The sequence below is a fragment of the Panthera pardus genome, unplaced genomic scaffold (assembly GCF_024362965.1).
Source record: "Panthera pardus isolate Hobbes unplaced genomic scaffold, ASM2436296v1 HiC_scaffold_11, whole genome shotgun sequence".
Lineage (NCBI taxonomy): Eukaryota > Metazoa > Chordata > Mammalia > Carnivora > Felidae > Panthera > Panthera pardus.
In genome coordinates, this window is record NW_026526666.1 from 81,056,312 (window position 1) to 81,073,206 (window position 16,895).

Genomic DNA, 16,895 nt, shown 5'->3' on the forward strand with positions numbered 1-16,895 from the left:
GACAACCCATAGATGACTCCTCAGTCATGGAACCAGGCTCTTCACGGTGCCCCTCAGACCCTCTCTGTGGTCTCATCTCTCTTCACTGTCACCTCCAGCCACAGTGAATTTCTAACTATCCTCCAGATACTGTATTCTCTTCCTTCATTCCTCCTTCCTGCTTCTTTCCTTCCATCCTTCTCTCTCTCCGCCACTCATCATCCTGCAAATATGTACTGAATGCTCCATCCTTGCCTCCCACTCTGCTAGAAGCTGGTAGTATAGACTTTTCAAAAACAGTCTTGGTCCTCAAGAAATTTTTCATTTAACATAGAGAAATGCATGCCAAAAATGACAGCAATGGAGCCATGGCAGAAAACGGTCCAAAGGGCTGGGAGTGAGAGAGAAAGATCCCCTAAGTCTGCCTAGGTGATTTGAGGGAAGATCCCAGATTAAGAAGCACTTGAGCTGACGCTTAAAGGCGATTCCTCATCTGACAGAGGAGCAGGGGGTGTTCATTCAGGAAGAGAGGACACAGTGCCATGTGAGAGCCATGTGAGAGCCGGCTGGGCTCCACCAGGCACCGGGTGATAATGACTATGGGGAAACACCTACTGGTTACTGGTTACATGCCATGTGCCAGGCATTTTGACAATTGTCTTATACACATAAGTTCATTAAATCCTCAGAACAACCCTGAAAGGTGGGCGTTATTACCATTTCCATTTTACAGATGACAAAAATAGGGCTCGGGGAGAATAGGAAATGTGCAAGATCTCCTACTTATGTCAGGGCCGGGATTTAGATCTCTGCTCATCACCACTGCACTGTTTTGTCTCCCCACAGACCGCTCAGTTTGGGGATGGATAAATCTCAGGGTCAGTGATGGGCAAAGATGAGTCTGGAGTGGGAGGGGGTAGGCAAGATCCTGCCACGTCAAGCTGTTAGGGGCTTAATCTGTGGATTTTAGGCAGCCATGAAAGAATCAATGAACAGGGCATAGTAATGATGGGATTTTTCTTTCGGAGCCATCTCAGCCTGCTTTGCTGAGTACAGAATAGAGGCAAGAGGCAGGGGACCCACTCTCGCCTGATGCCACCATCCAGGTAGAGGGTAGACTAGAACAGTGAGAGAGGGGCTGGAGAGCAGAGGGTGCTGGGATGTTTCGGAGGGGGGCCAGGATGAGGCAGTTAGGCTGCAGGTGGGGAGGGGAAGGCAGAATCCAGGCTGATTCCCAGGTTTCCAGCTTGGCAGCCTCTGTGAAGCCTCTTTGCCTCCCCCACTCCCTCTGAGTTTCCTCCTCTGCTCTCCCAAAGGTTGTGTGGTCAGGTGCACACCTCCTCCCTTGCCCTCATCATTTCCCTTGTACTTAACTTCTGCAGCCATTTGACTGTGACTCTCTAAGGGCAGGGACCATGGGTCAGGCCACTGTCTGTCTGTAGTGCTGAGCATGGCATTTGGCACAGTTTCCACACAGCACCTGTTAGCTGGATTCGAATGTTAAACAGCGTTCTCTGTGTTCCAAGCGCTGAACTGAGTCAATAACGCATAACCAATGCCTGCCTCTGTAGGACTGACATTCCATTGGACAGGAAACAGGGGAGCCAACCTGGCAGCCAGCGGGAGCAGGGGGGCAGAGTGGGTGAATCATTCTGTCCTTCACACCCATCAGACAGTAAGCATCTTGGGGGCAGAGATTCTTGTCCTTTTTTCCCCACTGCTATGCCCCCAAGTGTCTAGAACAGTAGCTAATCACATGAATCTAGGCAGTGCCATGAAGGAAAAGATGGGGAGCCAGGAGAGGCAAGAAAACGGGAACCACATAAGGTGCATGGTCAGGGAAAGCATCTCTGAGGTGGCCTCTTAAGCTAATCCACAGAGTGACGAGTCGGCCACGTAAAAAGGGGAGGCGAGGAGGGGGTAGCCCAGGCTGAGGGCACAGTGACTAGATGAAGGGACAAATGAAGTACTACCCCTTTGGAAAGGCAGCAAGTCACAGCCCAAGCTTGGACCCCCCTTCCTCCTCCGAGTGGCGTTGTCCTTCTCGGAGCAATCAGATGGTGGATTTAGAGAGACATGATGCAATCGCTCCTGGACAGACGTTGTCATGAAAGAGAATTCCAATTTGGTGTTAGAAATGGAAAAACCCAGGAGAAGACTGTAAGGTTGATCACAGATGATGGGGATAAAGCCGCCAAGCAAATGGAGAGCAAATACTTCGAGCGGCGAGCCCATCACAGTGGAATTCTGAAGCACTCACCTCATGTTTGCCAGCTTGCTTTTTGTAGGCAAAAGGAGAGAGGGAGGGAGGGAGGGAGGGAGAGAAAGAGAGAGAGGGAGCAAGTCTTATAAAATGGAATTATATTAACCAGATAACAGAAATTGCATGCATGATTTTCTCCAAGTCAAAATTTGGTTTATCAATTTGCTTTTCTGGGCCCTGACATCAGACTGGGTCAGACCGGGAGGGTCAAGGTCAAGTGCCTTTCAGGCAGGCAGAGGAGCACAGGGAGCCTTCTCTGGGAGGGCGAGGGGCCTGGGTCCCTGTGCCCCCAGCAGAGGTTGGCCCTGGGCTTGGAGGGAAGGCCCAGACAAAGACAAGGAGCGTCTGAGGAACACAAGCCAGCCACCAGCCCCTCTGTCAAACTCTCCAGCCACCCTGCTCTCCTCTTCTCCCCTACACCCAGTCCCGGCCCTACACGTATCCGTCTCCTATTCTGGACCTCTTCACCAAGTGCTCTCTTAAATCTGACTTCCCCTTGAGGCTACCATTACCCGGTAGCCCTCTCCTGTGCCAGTCCCCACGAACTTCACATTTGAGAGGCAGGTTTACAGTTCATCCTCCAGTGCCATTCTGGCCATGTGTCCCCCATCTCCCTGGATCTCATGCTGTCACCACATCTGGCTCTTGTCCCTTCCCATCAGTGCCACCAGCCTTTTCCTCTCTACCCCAAGTCTTGCCGTCACCTTGCCTTCCAGCCACTTGACCTTCTCACTTCATGGCGCTGCCCTCTGGCTGCAGCTGGACCTTGCTCTCCAGCACCTCTGAAATCTGAGCTGCACCCAGCCTGCGCCAGGCCCTTTGTCCCCTCAGCTCTCCCTACCCACTCTGCTCCTGATCATCATCCTCCCTTGGCCTCCCAATCCCCCAGCCCCTCCTGCTCCCCCCCCACCCCCCCACCCCCATTAGCCTGAGCCCCGAGGGTAACACCTCCGCCATTCTTGTAATGGGATCCTCAGCTCCTTGCCCCAGTGGCCTTCCCTTTCTCCAAACCCCACCCCTCCATCAGTCTGGAGCCCCCTTTCTCCACTTCTGCATGCACCAAGCTACTGAGCTGCTCGGGGGCGCCCCGTACATGCATCATCTCCACCCTCCTTAGGCGCTAGGTGGCAGTCCATCCAGCCATGATCTTATCCAGCGTGAGTGCCTCAGACATTCTCGTCAATGTTAAATCCCTTTCCCCACAAGCAGGCCCTGTCCTTCAGCAATGATCATGAACCCTTCCTCCACTGGGAAGTAGAGCCTGTGCCATCGCAGGACCTCCTTCATCCTCCCACACCATACCTGAAAGCTTAGTGATCACCTCCTCCTTCCTGTCGTGCAGGAAGGAGCTTCCTGCTGGCTCAGGCTATCCTGCAGTGTGCTCTGGGTACCCTGCCCTACCTGCCCCAGAGCCTCCGGCTGTCATCCCCATCTGTCCTCCAAATCTTCAGTTAGCCATTTACTCTGTGTGTCTGTCTGTTTGCCTGTCTGTCTCCTTCCCTAGCATTTAAATGTGGTTAAATTTCTCTGATCTTAAAAATATGTTTAAGCTGCCTACTTCAAGGCCATGTTCCTCACAAGTTACCACCTAAGCTCTCTCTATTCCTTCACTTCCAAGAAATGGCTCCTTTAAAAGTCATCTGTTCCTCCTGTATCATCTTTCTCTTCTCCCATTGCATATGGCCCCATCACTGTATGCAACCACTCCCGCCAGTATCAGCAGTGACCTCCTTCTTCTAACCTGCTTGTCAGCCCCACCTAAGCTTCCCTGAACCTTCGAGGCTAGAGATCTGCTCCTCGAAAACCATTCTTCTCCAAGCCTCTGTGACCCTGCTCTGCCAGATTTCAATCCAGCATTCCACTGGGCCATCCAGTATTCCTAACTATTCTGTCCAGGACTGACATCTCACTCTCTGTGGGTGGTCACATCCTTCTCATGGCTTCTTTTACCATATGTGAGCTGAATCCCAAATTATGCACCCCTACACTAGACTTTTCTCCTCAACTTCAGACCCATGTAGCCACTTTCTGCTAGATGTGTCCACTTGGAGGTATCACAGGCATCCCCAAAACTCCGCATGCCTTACTGATGACCATACACACCTGCTCTTCTCCCTGCATTCTTGTCTCAGTGAGTGTGCACCCAGGTGCCCAGGCCAAACCCTCAGGCATTGTAGACCCTGGCCTCTCCTTTATCCCTGGTGTGCTCACTCTCAGGATAGCCTGTGGCTTCCTGCTGTCCCACCTCCCAAATCTGTCTACCTCTCCCCATCCGCTCTGTCTTTGCCCAGTCCAGGATGTCACCAAAACATCCCCCACATTATTGTGAACCTCCCACCAGAATGGAAACTTCATGGAGGCAGGGCTTGTGTCTGCCTTGTTCTCTGTTGCACCCCCAGTGTCCAGCACAGTGACTTACACTAAGTAGACATTTGTGTGTTTGCTGAATGAATGAATGATCCCCTTGCCTCCAGAATTGCTGCCCCCAGACCATTCTGCAGATAACAGTCAGGATGATCTTTTAAAATACACGATATGAGGGGCACCTGGGTGGCTCAGTTGGCCAAGCGTCTGACTTCGGCTCAGGTCATGATCTCGCAGTCCATGAGTTCAAGCCCCACATTGGGCTCTGTGCTGTCAGCTCAGAGCCTGTAGCCTGCTTCAGATTCTGTGTCTCCTTCTTCCTCTGCCCCTCCTTCACACACACACACACACACTCTCTCAAAATAAATAAACATTAAACATTTTAAAAAATAAAATAAAATGCACAGTATGAAATGCTAAGTAAAATGAAACCCTTTGTTAACTCCCCACTGCCTCCTATCTGCAACCTAGTCTTGTTAGCAGATTATACAGTGTCTTTCATGGGTTGGCCCCACACACCTTTTCCAGCCTCATCTCCCACCAGCTTGTAGAAAATATCTACACTTGTACTTGTAGAAAGGCAATGTGGTACAACAGTAAGAACCCTAGAACCATATGTTTGGATCTGAGATAAATCAGATGACCTTGGATAATTACATGATCTCTCTGGGCCTCAGTTTCCTCACCTTTAAAATGAGAATAACAGTACCTAGCTCATAGGGTTACTATAAGGATGAAATATTAGAATGATCAGAGTGGCTTCCAGCACATATTCAGCACTAGAATTATCAGTCATACAACTAACTTAGTTATAATAACAATTAGTGAGTTATTATCTCTGCTTTCATTGCAGTCCTACAAACAGTGTCACCCCTGTGACTTTGCATGGCCTCTTCTCCATCTGAACGGCCCTTCCTCCCCCTTTCTCCCACTCATTCCTTTCTTTTTTTTCTAGCTTTATTGAGTTATAATTGACATATAACATTGTGTAAGTTTAAGGTGTAGAGCATGATGATTTGATATGTGTATGTATAGCAAAATGATTACCATAATCAGGTTAGTTAACACATCTATCACAACACCTCACAGTGTGTGTGTGTGTGTGTGTGTGTGTGTGTGTGTGTGTATGTGTGTGTGTTGAGAACTTTTAGGATCTACTCTCTTAACAACTTCCAAATATCTGATACCATATTGTTGACTGTAGTCACTATGCTATACATTACATCCCGGAACCTCTTCACCTTCTAACTGGAACTTTGTACCCTTCGACCCCCTTCATCAGTTTCCCCTCCCTACTCCACTATACCCTATCCCACTCATGGCAACCAGCAATCCACTCTCTGGTTTTATGAGTTTGGGTTTTTAGATTCCACGTATAAGTGCGATCACCCAGTATTTGTCTTTTTCTGACTCATTTCACTTAGCATAATGCCCTCAAGTTTCATCCATGTTGTTGGAAATATCAGGACTTTCTTCTTTTTTCTTTTTTATGGCTGAATAATATTCCAGTGGTGTGTGTGTGTGTGTGTGTGTGTGTGTGTGTGTGTGTGTGTACATTTACTACATTTTGTTTACCCATTCATTCATGGGTAGTTAGTTAGGTGTTTCCATGTCTTGGCTAGTGTGAATAATGCTGCAATGAATCCCACCTATTCCTTTCACCTGCTGGCTCTTGCACAGCCTTCAGGCCTCATCTTAGACATCACCTTCTCCAAGAAGCCTTCCCTGATGGGACTGAGCTGAGATAAGCAGTCATCCACCTTGGGCATATATTGAAAAGAAGCCACCAAAATACTCAGTAATTAAGTTAAATAATTTAATGCAGTATTTTTTTAAAACCAAGATTAATGCAAAATATCTATGATAAAAATGTCAACATTTTAAATAATAAGAAACTCAGATGGCCAGGACTAGGGGGAGGCCAGTGAAGTGAGGCACACAAGTGCTGGGTCAGATCTGATTTTTAAGTTCTGATTATTTTTTTTTCTTTGTGGGCTTGATTTATATGCATTAATTTTGATTTTCTAAAAATGTTAAAAAATAACATGAAGATGTTATTTATCTTGATTGCTGAGGGTTTTTTTGTTGCCCCCTAAAATTTTGTGCTAAAGTTTAGTGTCTCACTCCCCACACTGCGTTTCCAGCCTCACCCTCTAAATTTGAGTTAGGTGCTCCTTCCGGATGCCTACACACACACACACACACACACACACACACACACGATTCTAGCCAAAGAATGCTTTGTTCTGCCAACTCTCAGCAGAGATCTGGAAGCCCTAGTTTTCGGGGTAATATGAATGTGACAGTCAAGAGCCTGTCCATATAAGGCAGTGCATGGGGCTAGCCTGATCAGCCCACAGAAACCCACCAGTTGTGCTAAGAAAATTTTTGGAGAGTCTTCCCTGATAGGGTCACGCACAGCAACTTCAGGGACTGTGGCTCCATGGCTCATAATGGTGTCTACGGCAAAGGCAGGGTTCCTTTGGCCTGACGATCCTGGGAAGGTGTCCAACAAATTTCCCTGGTTACTCCAGTGGCCTCTCTTCCAAATCACAGGCCCCTACCGCCCTCACCTCGCTATCTGTCCCTTCGTCCATAACTCCCTGTCTTTCCTGCAAGATGCCTTCCTCCCTGGGAACAGCTCCTCCTCCTCTTCTCCTTCCTCCCCTCCATCCCCTTCACCCCTCCTTTCCACTCCATCTTTCACAGCACCAAGCACAGGGCTCCAGAGGAAGCTCCAGGGACTTGGCCAGGACACAGTCCTTTCCTGAAGTCTCCAGGGTCTAACTGTCCTGTAAGGCGGCCAGCCCATCATGCCCCACCGTGCCCGCACCTCCTCCCGCCACCCCCCCCAAGCTGTCTCAGGGAACCCACTTGGTGTGTGACTCACCACCGTGGAATCCAATGAACTTTAAAGGCATTCTTAGTCATTTGTTCCATTTTACCTGCACCATCTCCAATTGAATTAAAAATAAAATTCGGGAAAGTGCTTCCATGTCAGAAGGCAGCGAATATTGATTCTCACTTAATCTCTGGTTTGGGGAATGGCAGCCAGTAAAGCCTTCTCATTTCATGCTTGTCTTTGCTGCTCAGGAATGGACTGAGCTGAAGGTCTATCTAGTCATCTGAGCGCGGAGTCAAGTTCAGTAAGCTCCAGACTGAGATCTGTTAGCTCCTGAGACAGGTATCTCATAAAGAATGTAGACCCACCTTCACCGAATGAAAATATCCAAGTACCTAGTGTTCTCTGTGTGGACACAGAGTCTCTGGCATTTGTCGGCTGGAAGGCACATTCATCCCAAGATGCGGTTTTATTTTATTTTATTTTTTTAAGTTTATTTATTTTCAGAGAGTGGGAGTTTTAGTGGGGGAGGGGTGAAGAGAGGGGGAGAGAAAGAATCCTAAGCAGGCTCCACGGTGTCAGCATGGAGCCCAATGTGGAACTTGAACCCACAAACTGTGAAATCAAGAGTCAGACACTTACCTGATTGAGCCCCCTGGGTGCTCCCAGGATGCAGTTTTTTTCTTTTTTGTTCTAAAATTTTGCTGGCATTTTATTATTATTTTTTCAATATATGAAATTTATTGTGAAATTGGTTTCCATACAACACCCAGTGCTCATCCCAAAAGGTGCCCTCCTCAATACCCATCACCCACCCTCCCCTCCCTTCCACCCCCCCCCCCCCCCACCATCAACCCTCAGTTTGTTCTCAGTTTTTAAGAGTCTCTTATGCTTTGGCTCTCTCCCACTCTAACCTCCTTTTTTTTTTTCCTTCCCCTCCCCCATGGGTTTCTGTTAAGTTTCTCAGGATCCACATAAGAGTGAAACCATATGGTATCTGTCTTTCTCTGTATGGCTTATTTCACTTAGCATCACACTCTCCAGTTCCATCCGTGTTGCTACACAGGGCCATATTTCATTCTTTCTCATTGCCACATAGTACTCCATTATGTATATAAACCACAATTTTTTTATCCATTCATCAGTTGATGGACATTTAGGCTCTTTCCATAATTTGGCTATTGTTGAGAGTGCTGCTATAAACATTGGGGTACAAATGCCCCTATGCATCAGTACTCCTGTATCCCTTGGGTAAATTCCTAGCAGTGCTATTGCTGGGTCATAGGGTAGGTCTATTTTTAATTTTCTGAGGAACCTCCACACTGTTTTCCAGAGTGACTGCACCAATATGCATTCCCACCAACAGTGCAAGAGGGTTCCCGTTTCTCCACATCCTCTCCAGCATCTATAGTCTCCTGATTTGTTCATTTTGGCCACTCTGACTGGCGTGAGGTGATATCTGAGTGTGGTTTTGATTTGTATTTCCCTGATGAGGAGCGACGTTGAGACAGGAAACCATCAAAACCCTAGAGGGGAAAGCAGGAAAAGACCTCTCTGACCTCAGCCGTAGCAATTTCTTACTTGACACATCCCCAAAGGCAAGGGAATTAAAAGCAAAAATGAACTACTGGGACCTTATGAAGATAAAAAGCTTCTGCACAGCAAAGGAAACAACCAACAAAACTAAAAAGCAACCAACGGAATGGGAAAAGATATTTGCAAATGACATATTGGACAAAGGGCTAGTATCCAAAATCTAGAAAGAGGTCACCAAACTCCACACCCGAAAAACAAATAACCCAGTGAAGAAATGGGCAGAAAACATGAATAGACACTTCTCTAAAGAAGACATCCGGATAGCCAACAGGCCCAGGATGCAGTTTTAAACAGGGCAAGGCAAGATTTCTCTGAAAGGTCCTGCCTGTGCCACTCTGAGCACTGACTCCTGGCAGAGGTACAGCAGAGCATGTAACGTGGGCCTCTGGCTCCAAGAGAGGTCGGAAGTCACCTTTCGTGTCTGTTTTCTCTTCTTCCTGTCTTTCAGAGATCGAGCAGGGCAGCTGTGGCGATCCTGGCATCCCTGCCTACGGCCGAAGGGAAGGCTCCCGGTTCCGCCACGGTGACACACTCAAGTTTGAGTGCCAGCCTGCCTTTGAGCTGGTGGGGCAGAAGGCAATCACGTGCCAAAAGAATAACCAGTGGTCGGCTAAGAAGCCAGGCTGCGTGTGTAAGTGAGCGGGGAGGAGGCCGCTTTGGGGTCTTCATCAAGAGGCAGGGGGCCCCGTTTCCCAGCTAATTCCAGGGCCCCATCCTTGGGAACCTTGCGGGTCATAACAACAGCTTCTGGTTGGTTTCTTTTCCTCCCAGCGTTGCTGGTTGGGTCCTCCTTTCTGGCAGTAACGTAGACTGTGGCACCGAGAATGATCGATCTTGACATTTGGGGGCCTTCTTCAACATCGTCTTCCCTTCCGTGGTGATCCTTGAGAGCAAGGTAGAGGCCACTGGGGCTTGGCCCACCAGGCTGTGAGCCAGACATTTGCTCCTCGCTCTTGTTGCCGCCAGTGACACCATACAATCAAACCAGGGTGGAAGGGACGGGCAAGTTTGTAAGACTGTCAACTCTGTACCAGCCTCTGCGTACTGTGGGAAACCACAGCCTTGCCAGGATATGAGAAGCTTTCCTCAGATTGCTTCCTCTTGGATTGGATTTAGGGAGGGATGGGTAATCAAGCTGTCTTTGGATTGTTGATCCTTTGGAGTGCCCATCCAATGGAGATAACAAGGAGGCGCTTTTTTCTTCCTCTGGGAAGGTATGACCTTACCTTCTGGCACAAATTGTACTTTAGGTCCTGGGCCTGGTGGGATTGGCAAGTGTGAGGGGATGTATACAGCAAAGAGCAGAGCCCGCTTGGTCTCTGTTGAGAAATCAAAGGCTCACTCTCCTCTGGGCTACCACGTCTTCTCCCAAGCTTCGCCACCCCACCTCCTCCGTCTCTTTCCATCTGCTTCTTGCAGGGGAGGGCGGAAGCCTGACCCTCTGATCATTTCTCCCACTGCAGTGGGCTGCTCTGGGTCTCCAGGTGCTACACATTCTAGACTGCACCGCTCCCTACCCCGCCCAGGGCTGGGGGAGAGAATAACCTGGGGGTTATGAGGGAACGTCAGTTAGGACTGAGACTTTGGTATATGAGTCGGTGAGTTTGGGTCATACCTTTTCAAACAGAAAAATCACTTTGTTTTGACAGAGCATTTGTGATGACTTGTGAGTTTGTGTGGAAATTCTTGAAGAGGTTTAAAGAACAAATTGCTCTTAGATATACATCAAATCGCCCTTGGATACACCCTTGTTGCAAAAAAATAAAATTGCATGAAATCTGCCCATCTCTGTGGCTGGATGTGGTTAGAATATAGTGCCCAACGGTGTTGGCCTCATAGCACACTGGGAGCCAGAGGGACTGGGACCAGGAGAGGCAGGGGAGCCTGGGACAGAACAGCGCAGGACCAGCGGGAATGAGGCCAGAGTGGGTGGACAGAGCAGGGCTCTACCCAGCAGGTTGGAGGCAGGGCCTCAGACGGCAAAGGTACAGACTGTGGGAGCCCCAGGCGTTGTGGGGGCTTTATCTCTGAAATCCATTAGATGAAACAAGGCAAGGACAAGTGGAAGAGGGTCAGGCCTCTGGAGCAGAGAGCCAGTAGAATGAAGTGGGTAGCAGAGCCAGCTGTCGTCTTAGGACAGGATAAAATTTCCTGCCTCGCAAGCTGAGAGATTTGGGTAGCAGACCACTACCTGAAGGCTGTCACTCAAGTCCTCCAAGAATTTACTGGACTCTTCGGCCCTTAGGAGGAGTTTTAGGAAATCTTTCTAGAACCTTCAGTAAGAGCAAAGGGTCATGAAGTGCTTGTCAGCAGGCCCTTCATTTCCAGGAATGAGGCAGGCAGCCTCCAGTGAGCTGGGCATTGCTTACAAACAGCTGAGAAGGAACAAGGGCAGAGCCAACCTGGCACATGTGGAGCGGTACATTCTGTGGTTTCAAGTAAGGAAGAGGAGCCTGAGGCTTATTGATGAGAACTGTGAAGGAGACACTCTGGGGGGCAAGCATGGTATTTCTTCCTCTGGATGGTTCTGGGATGTAGGGGGTTGGCATCCCCAAGGCACTCCCATTGCTCAGGTTTTTCCGGTCATATGGGTGTAACAGAACACAGCTTGAGTCTCAGGGATGCTGGCTTCATGAAGGAGGCCGGAGAGAGCCAGCTGGCCCCCATGCCTTTTTGCACCACGCAGCAAGGTCGCATTCCTATTCCATGAAGTCAAAGGAGCGCCGTCTGTCAGCTCTCCACTGAGTCCCTAGCCCCTAAACTGACACTTTCACAGGTGTTGGGCTTTGCCCTGAGGTTGCTCACAGTCTAACTGGTAGTGAGAGACGGCACTAAGAAGCCCCAGTGCACAGAGATGGCTTTGGATTCAAACTCTGGAGACTTGTTTCTCAGTCCTGGCTCAGCATCATGACTATGGCCAGGGCATCTTCTCTCTGGTTTTGGTTTACTAATCCACCCAGTGTGGTAGCATTCTGTTCTGTTCCCCAAATTCCATACCTCTCTCTGATCGTATCTCTGGAACAAGATGACTATGGCACAAACAGTCCTCACTGCCCACAATGAGTGCTTGGAAACCACTTCCGAAAAGTGGGTCACTAGCAGAGCGGGTCGTGTACTTTGATTGAGGGACATGTTAAACTGGGGCTCCACTCCTGACCTTAGATCAAACGTGTCATAGTGTGTGATCTAGAAGCATCTCTAAAAATATCAAATCATACAGTCTCTGAATCGTATAATGTAGTGATGAAATGTACGTACGAAAGCACCTCTAGCAAAAGTCAGCGTAAACACCCTAAATTTCACCATGCGTTGTCACAATAAATATTAGTACAATATTTAGCAGACAAACCCTCCTTTCCTTCTTAGCATTTAGAAGGAGATTGGAGAAAGAGTTTGATGGTTCAGATTTCTGTGAACAATTGTCCAAAGAAATGCAAAGTGGTGCCTTGTTCTTCTCTTGAAACATTTTCTTCAAAACAGCTCTTTACTACGGAATTGCCCTGCTGAGACCATACACACTCTTTCCTTCATGTTTCGAAACATTTTCTGTAGCAAGCAGAGACTTCAGAATCATTCCATTGGCGTTTGAGCTGCCCTCGCGGTAGTAGGTGCTCAATAGATGGTCTTTTTCATCTAGGTTTTAAAGAAGATGATGTTTCTCACAATGAAAAGCATTTTGAAAGAAAAGATGAAACCAGCTTCTCTCCTGTTACTCTCTTCCTCCTTGGTTAATTCCCACCTCCAGGGATTGCCGCTCAGAATCAGTTGGAGGTAGTACCACTTTCTACCCACCTGAAAATATTTACTGAGCGCCCATCCTGTCTCAGCACCACATAGTGGATTCGGAGCTGTTTGGCCCCTGCCTAGAAAATGTGCTCAAGCTGGTGTCCTGGTGAGAACACTCTGGCCAGGCTGCACAGTGTCTTCACTCTCCCAGAGCCCTGCCCATCTCACCCCGTTCCTTGCAAAAGAATAGGGAACCTTCTCCACACAACTGCATCCGGTTATTCTTCCACCACAAGAGATACAATGGGAAGGAAGAGACAAATAACTCTGATGGTGGTGCACGATATTTGATGCTTTGTTGACAGGCTAGCAGAATGCTTCACACTTCATAAGGAAGCCAGGAAACCAATTATCAGTCCATTAGCAGCCACTTGCAGAAGAAGTTTCAAAACAGGCTTCACCAGAGATATGCCAAGACTGCACAAATGCAGGCTTTCTTACGCCATTTTGTAAACCACTGAAGGAAGGTGTGAATCCTAATTGCTCAGTTCCTAATGTATGTGGCGTATGTGTGAAATGGGAAGGCAGGGCCTACTGGGATGGATACGGTGTAAGTTTTGAATCAGCAGCCAAACCCTGAGAGACCAAGGGGAGGAAAAATGGGTCCTTGGGCACCCAAAGAAAATGTCACAGAGGAACCAGGGCTTAAGCTGGGCCTTGAAGAGTTGACAGGTAAAGGAGGGTGTTCCACACAGGTACGCTTCAGGAAATGGTCTCTTAGTATGACCCTCCTGTCCCTATTCCCCTGAGTTTGTCCCACTAAGCCCCCCACCCTCCCCCATGCTGGACACACACACATACACACACATCTGGACAAAGGAGTGGATGGGGTCATAGGGTCATCTGAATTCGCAACCTCAGCACTATTGACATTTTGGACCAGATCATTCTTTTGGCGGTGGAGGGGCAGTCTTGTGCATTGTTTTAGCAACATCCATGTCCTGTACCCACGAGAAGACAGTGGCACACACGGCCCTCCCGCTGCCAGTTGTGACAACCAAAATGTCTCCCTCTTGGACATGGCCAAATATCCCCTGAGGCAAAAACCACCCAAGATTGAGAACCCCAAGTCTAAGATACCCTGGACTTATTGAATTCTAAATATGAGGAAATCTGTGTTTTAGCATTTTAAGTGAGGCTATGATTAAAGTCTATAGGATTATCATGGTGAGAAACCTGGGGGTAAAGGAGGATGGCAATATCAAATGTTTTATGTCATTGGGAAGATAGAAAATCTTCCCTACAGCTTTGGAATATTTACTCTCTCATTTTACTGATGAAAACAAAGTTCAAGGAGATGAGGTGACTAGCTCAGAAGTCATAGAACCACTGAGCATTGGGCTGGAATTTGAAGTGTTAATTGACAGAGCAGGGTTCCTACTCCAAACCCCATCCTCTCTCCACTGCTCTGGATTTGCAGAATCCAAGGGCTCACCTGCAGCAGGAAGGACAAAGAAGCCTTAGGACAAAAATACTAGGCCCAGAGCACACAGGCAAACTGTTGGCTGAATTCCTCCCATGCAGTTTCAGAGATTGACAAGCATTAAAAAAAAAATTCGTGAAGGCTGGACCCACGACCCTTGTTGGAACTGTATGAATGTTGTATACCAATATGCAATATACTGGCGCCCAAGCTTTTCCCTAATCTTCACTTTTTCTCATTCCTTCTACCCATCCATTTATCCATCCATCTTTGATTTATTGAGCACCAACTGTATACAGAGTAAGCTGCATAAGAGGATATGGCTGTTCCTGGTCAAATTGGAACCTGGGGGGCCTCTGGGAATGATCTTGCTCATCTGGGGATGGGGTTGAAGGGATAATCTCTTAGTGCCGTGCCCTGTATACTGTGCCGGAACTCGTCCAGGAAGTATCTGGAGCTCAAGGATCAATACTCAGCACAGGCTCGTGGTATATTCTAGTATTTAAAAAGCTTAAATAAATTTAAAGATTTAAACAAGTAAAACACTCTTAATGTTACTTCCTTAAACCAAAACTAATTTCAGACTTGGCCATTTTTGTTCTATCCTTGCTGCTGCACACACATATTTTGTGTGGTTTTCGTCGAAGTGAACATATCTCACATTCTGTGCTTTAAAGTTCACATCGTGTTGTGGGTCTTATCACGTTGCTACGTGTCTTTCATACTTTTCGTTCTTAGAGCATCTGTGGAATATTCTGTTTAGTGAAGGGAGCCATGACTTAGTCAAACAGTTACATTCATTTATTTTACATAAAGCTGTGATGAACATCTTCATGCACGTGGCTTTCTTCTTTTTTCTCTTGAACTGTTTCCTTAGGTTAGATTTCCAGGAGTGAAGTTATCAGGCCAGAGCATGAACACTTTTATGACTCTTGACGTACACTCTTACATTGCTCCCCCAAATTGTTGTGCCAGTTCCTAATGCCAGTAACAAAAGTTATGTGATGAAGAATAAGATTCATATAATATGCTGCCTTCCCACCCAGAAACATGACATCTCTGTCTTTCATGTTCATGTGCTTTCACTTTTCTAGATACAACGACTTAGTGGTCTTCTTCATGTAGGTCGTATGACGTATTGCTTGCAACCTTTATCTACATCACCAGACCTCAAGTTATTTGCGTGACCTTTTAAAAAATTGTTAATTTAATAAGTATAAGTTGAATATATCCCTGGTCGACTTCTCTAAAGTGCCAAATGTCATGATAAGTGCTACAAATCCAGAGATGAATCGGACACAGCTCGCTCTGATGAATCACAGAGCTCGTTCTGATGTAGAGATAGACATAATTATGTAAATTAAAGTGGGCTCTTGTGGTTCAAAATTTAGTTTTTCATTTAGAAAGCACTGGTGATACAGACACATTTAGGATCTGCCCCACAAAGATTCATTCTTTTATTTAACACCTATTGGCTGAGTGCCTGTGATGCGGCAGATATCGTAGCGGGTGCTGAACGGGGGAGCAACAGACCGCCTTCTCATGGAGCGTAGAGAAGTCATCGCTGTTAGAACAGTGGGGCCTAAAGGATGGGAGGGCAGAGTGGTGCTCCTGTTGGAACAGGAACATCCAGGGGGCAGCACTGGGTTCTGAGAGAAGCCATGGGGGTCGGGCCTATGCAGCAGGGGGTGTTCAATGGATTCATTGATGCACACATGTGCCTGCATGCATGCACCCCCCATCTGGGTCCTTGCTTTGGGTGCTTCCTAAAGGGGTTGGCTGCTGCCAAACGGATGTGAGTGGAAGAAGGAAGTGTGGGTCCATGGGAGTAGCATCTGGAGAGAGACCGCTGGGTACCCCTGGGCCAGAGGCATGTCCCTGCTGGGCCAAGGGGTATGAAAGTGGCATCAGGATTTCTGTCACAGGAACCTCGACAGAGATGCCAGCCTGGCTTCCCTCCAGCCAGCCTGGGTCCATTCCTGTCTCGAGGGGACAGGAGCACTTGGTGTTTGTAGTCCCTGTGTAGCAACTATCTGCACTGACATGTGGCCACAACGGTGTTGTGTTGGTGTTTTCCTTCCCAATTTGAAGGTACTCTTCCTATACTGTGGGTAGAAACTCTTTGCAGTATTTGATACATGTGTTTTCCCAATCTCTTGTTTCCCCCACTCCTTTATTTATTTCATTTCATTTTATTTTTTTTTCCTATTTTGCATTGTGCATTTGTTTTATATAGACAAACCCTCAATATTTGTGATCTCTTTTCAAAGCTGACAGTTATCATTCTGCCATGGATCTGAGAAGCGGTCTGTCCTATTTTTGGTTATTTGTCAGTAATTTGATTTTTTTAAAAATATAATTTGTTAATCCATCTGGAGTTTATTTAGAGGAATGTATAACGTATGGTCCAAACTATTAAGCAGTTTTCCAACACGATGCATTAAGCAATTCGTTTCCCTTTTGATTTGAGGGAAATGAATTGTTTTATCGCACACTGAATCCTCACATGTAGTTAAGTCTGTTTCTTGAGACACGCTTTGTCCTGCTGCTCTATTTCTATCTCAGCCCCGGCATTGAATAATTTTAATTGTTGTTTTATAATATGTTCTAATATCTGGCAGTGCCGAAAACTCCTCCTTTCT

The 16,895-nt window shown here is 47.4% G+C and overlaps 1 protein-coding gene across 1 annotated transcript in view; it reads left to right on the forward strand.

Annotated features, from left to right (window-relative positions):
• CSMD2 (CUB and Sushi multiple domains 2) overlaps window positions 1-16,895 on the forward strand; it is a 597,686-nt gene that overhangs the window by 339,234 nt on the left and 241,557 nt on the right. Inside the window, 1 exon segment of the mRNA XM_053897825.1 lies at window positions 9,493-9,675. Coding sequence (XP_053753800.1) covers window positions 9,493-9,675 — 183 coding nt within the window.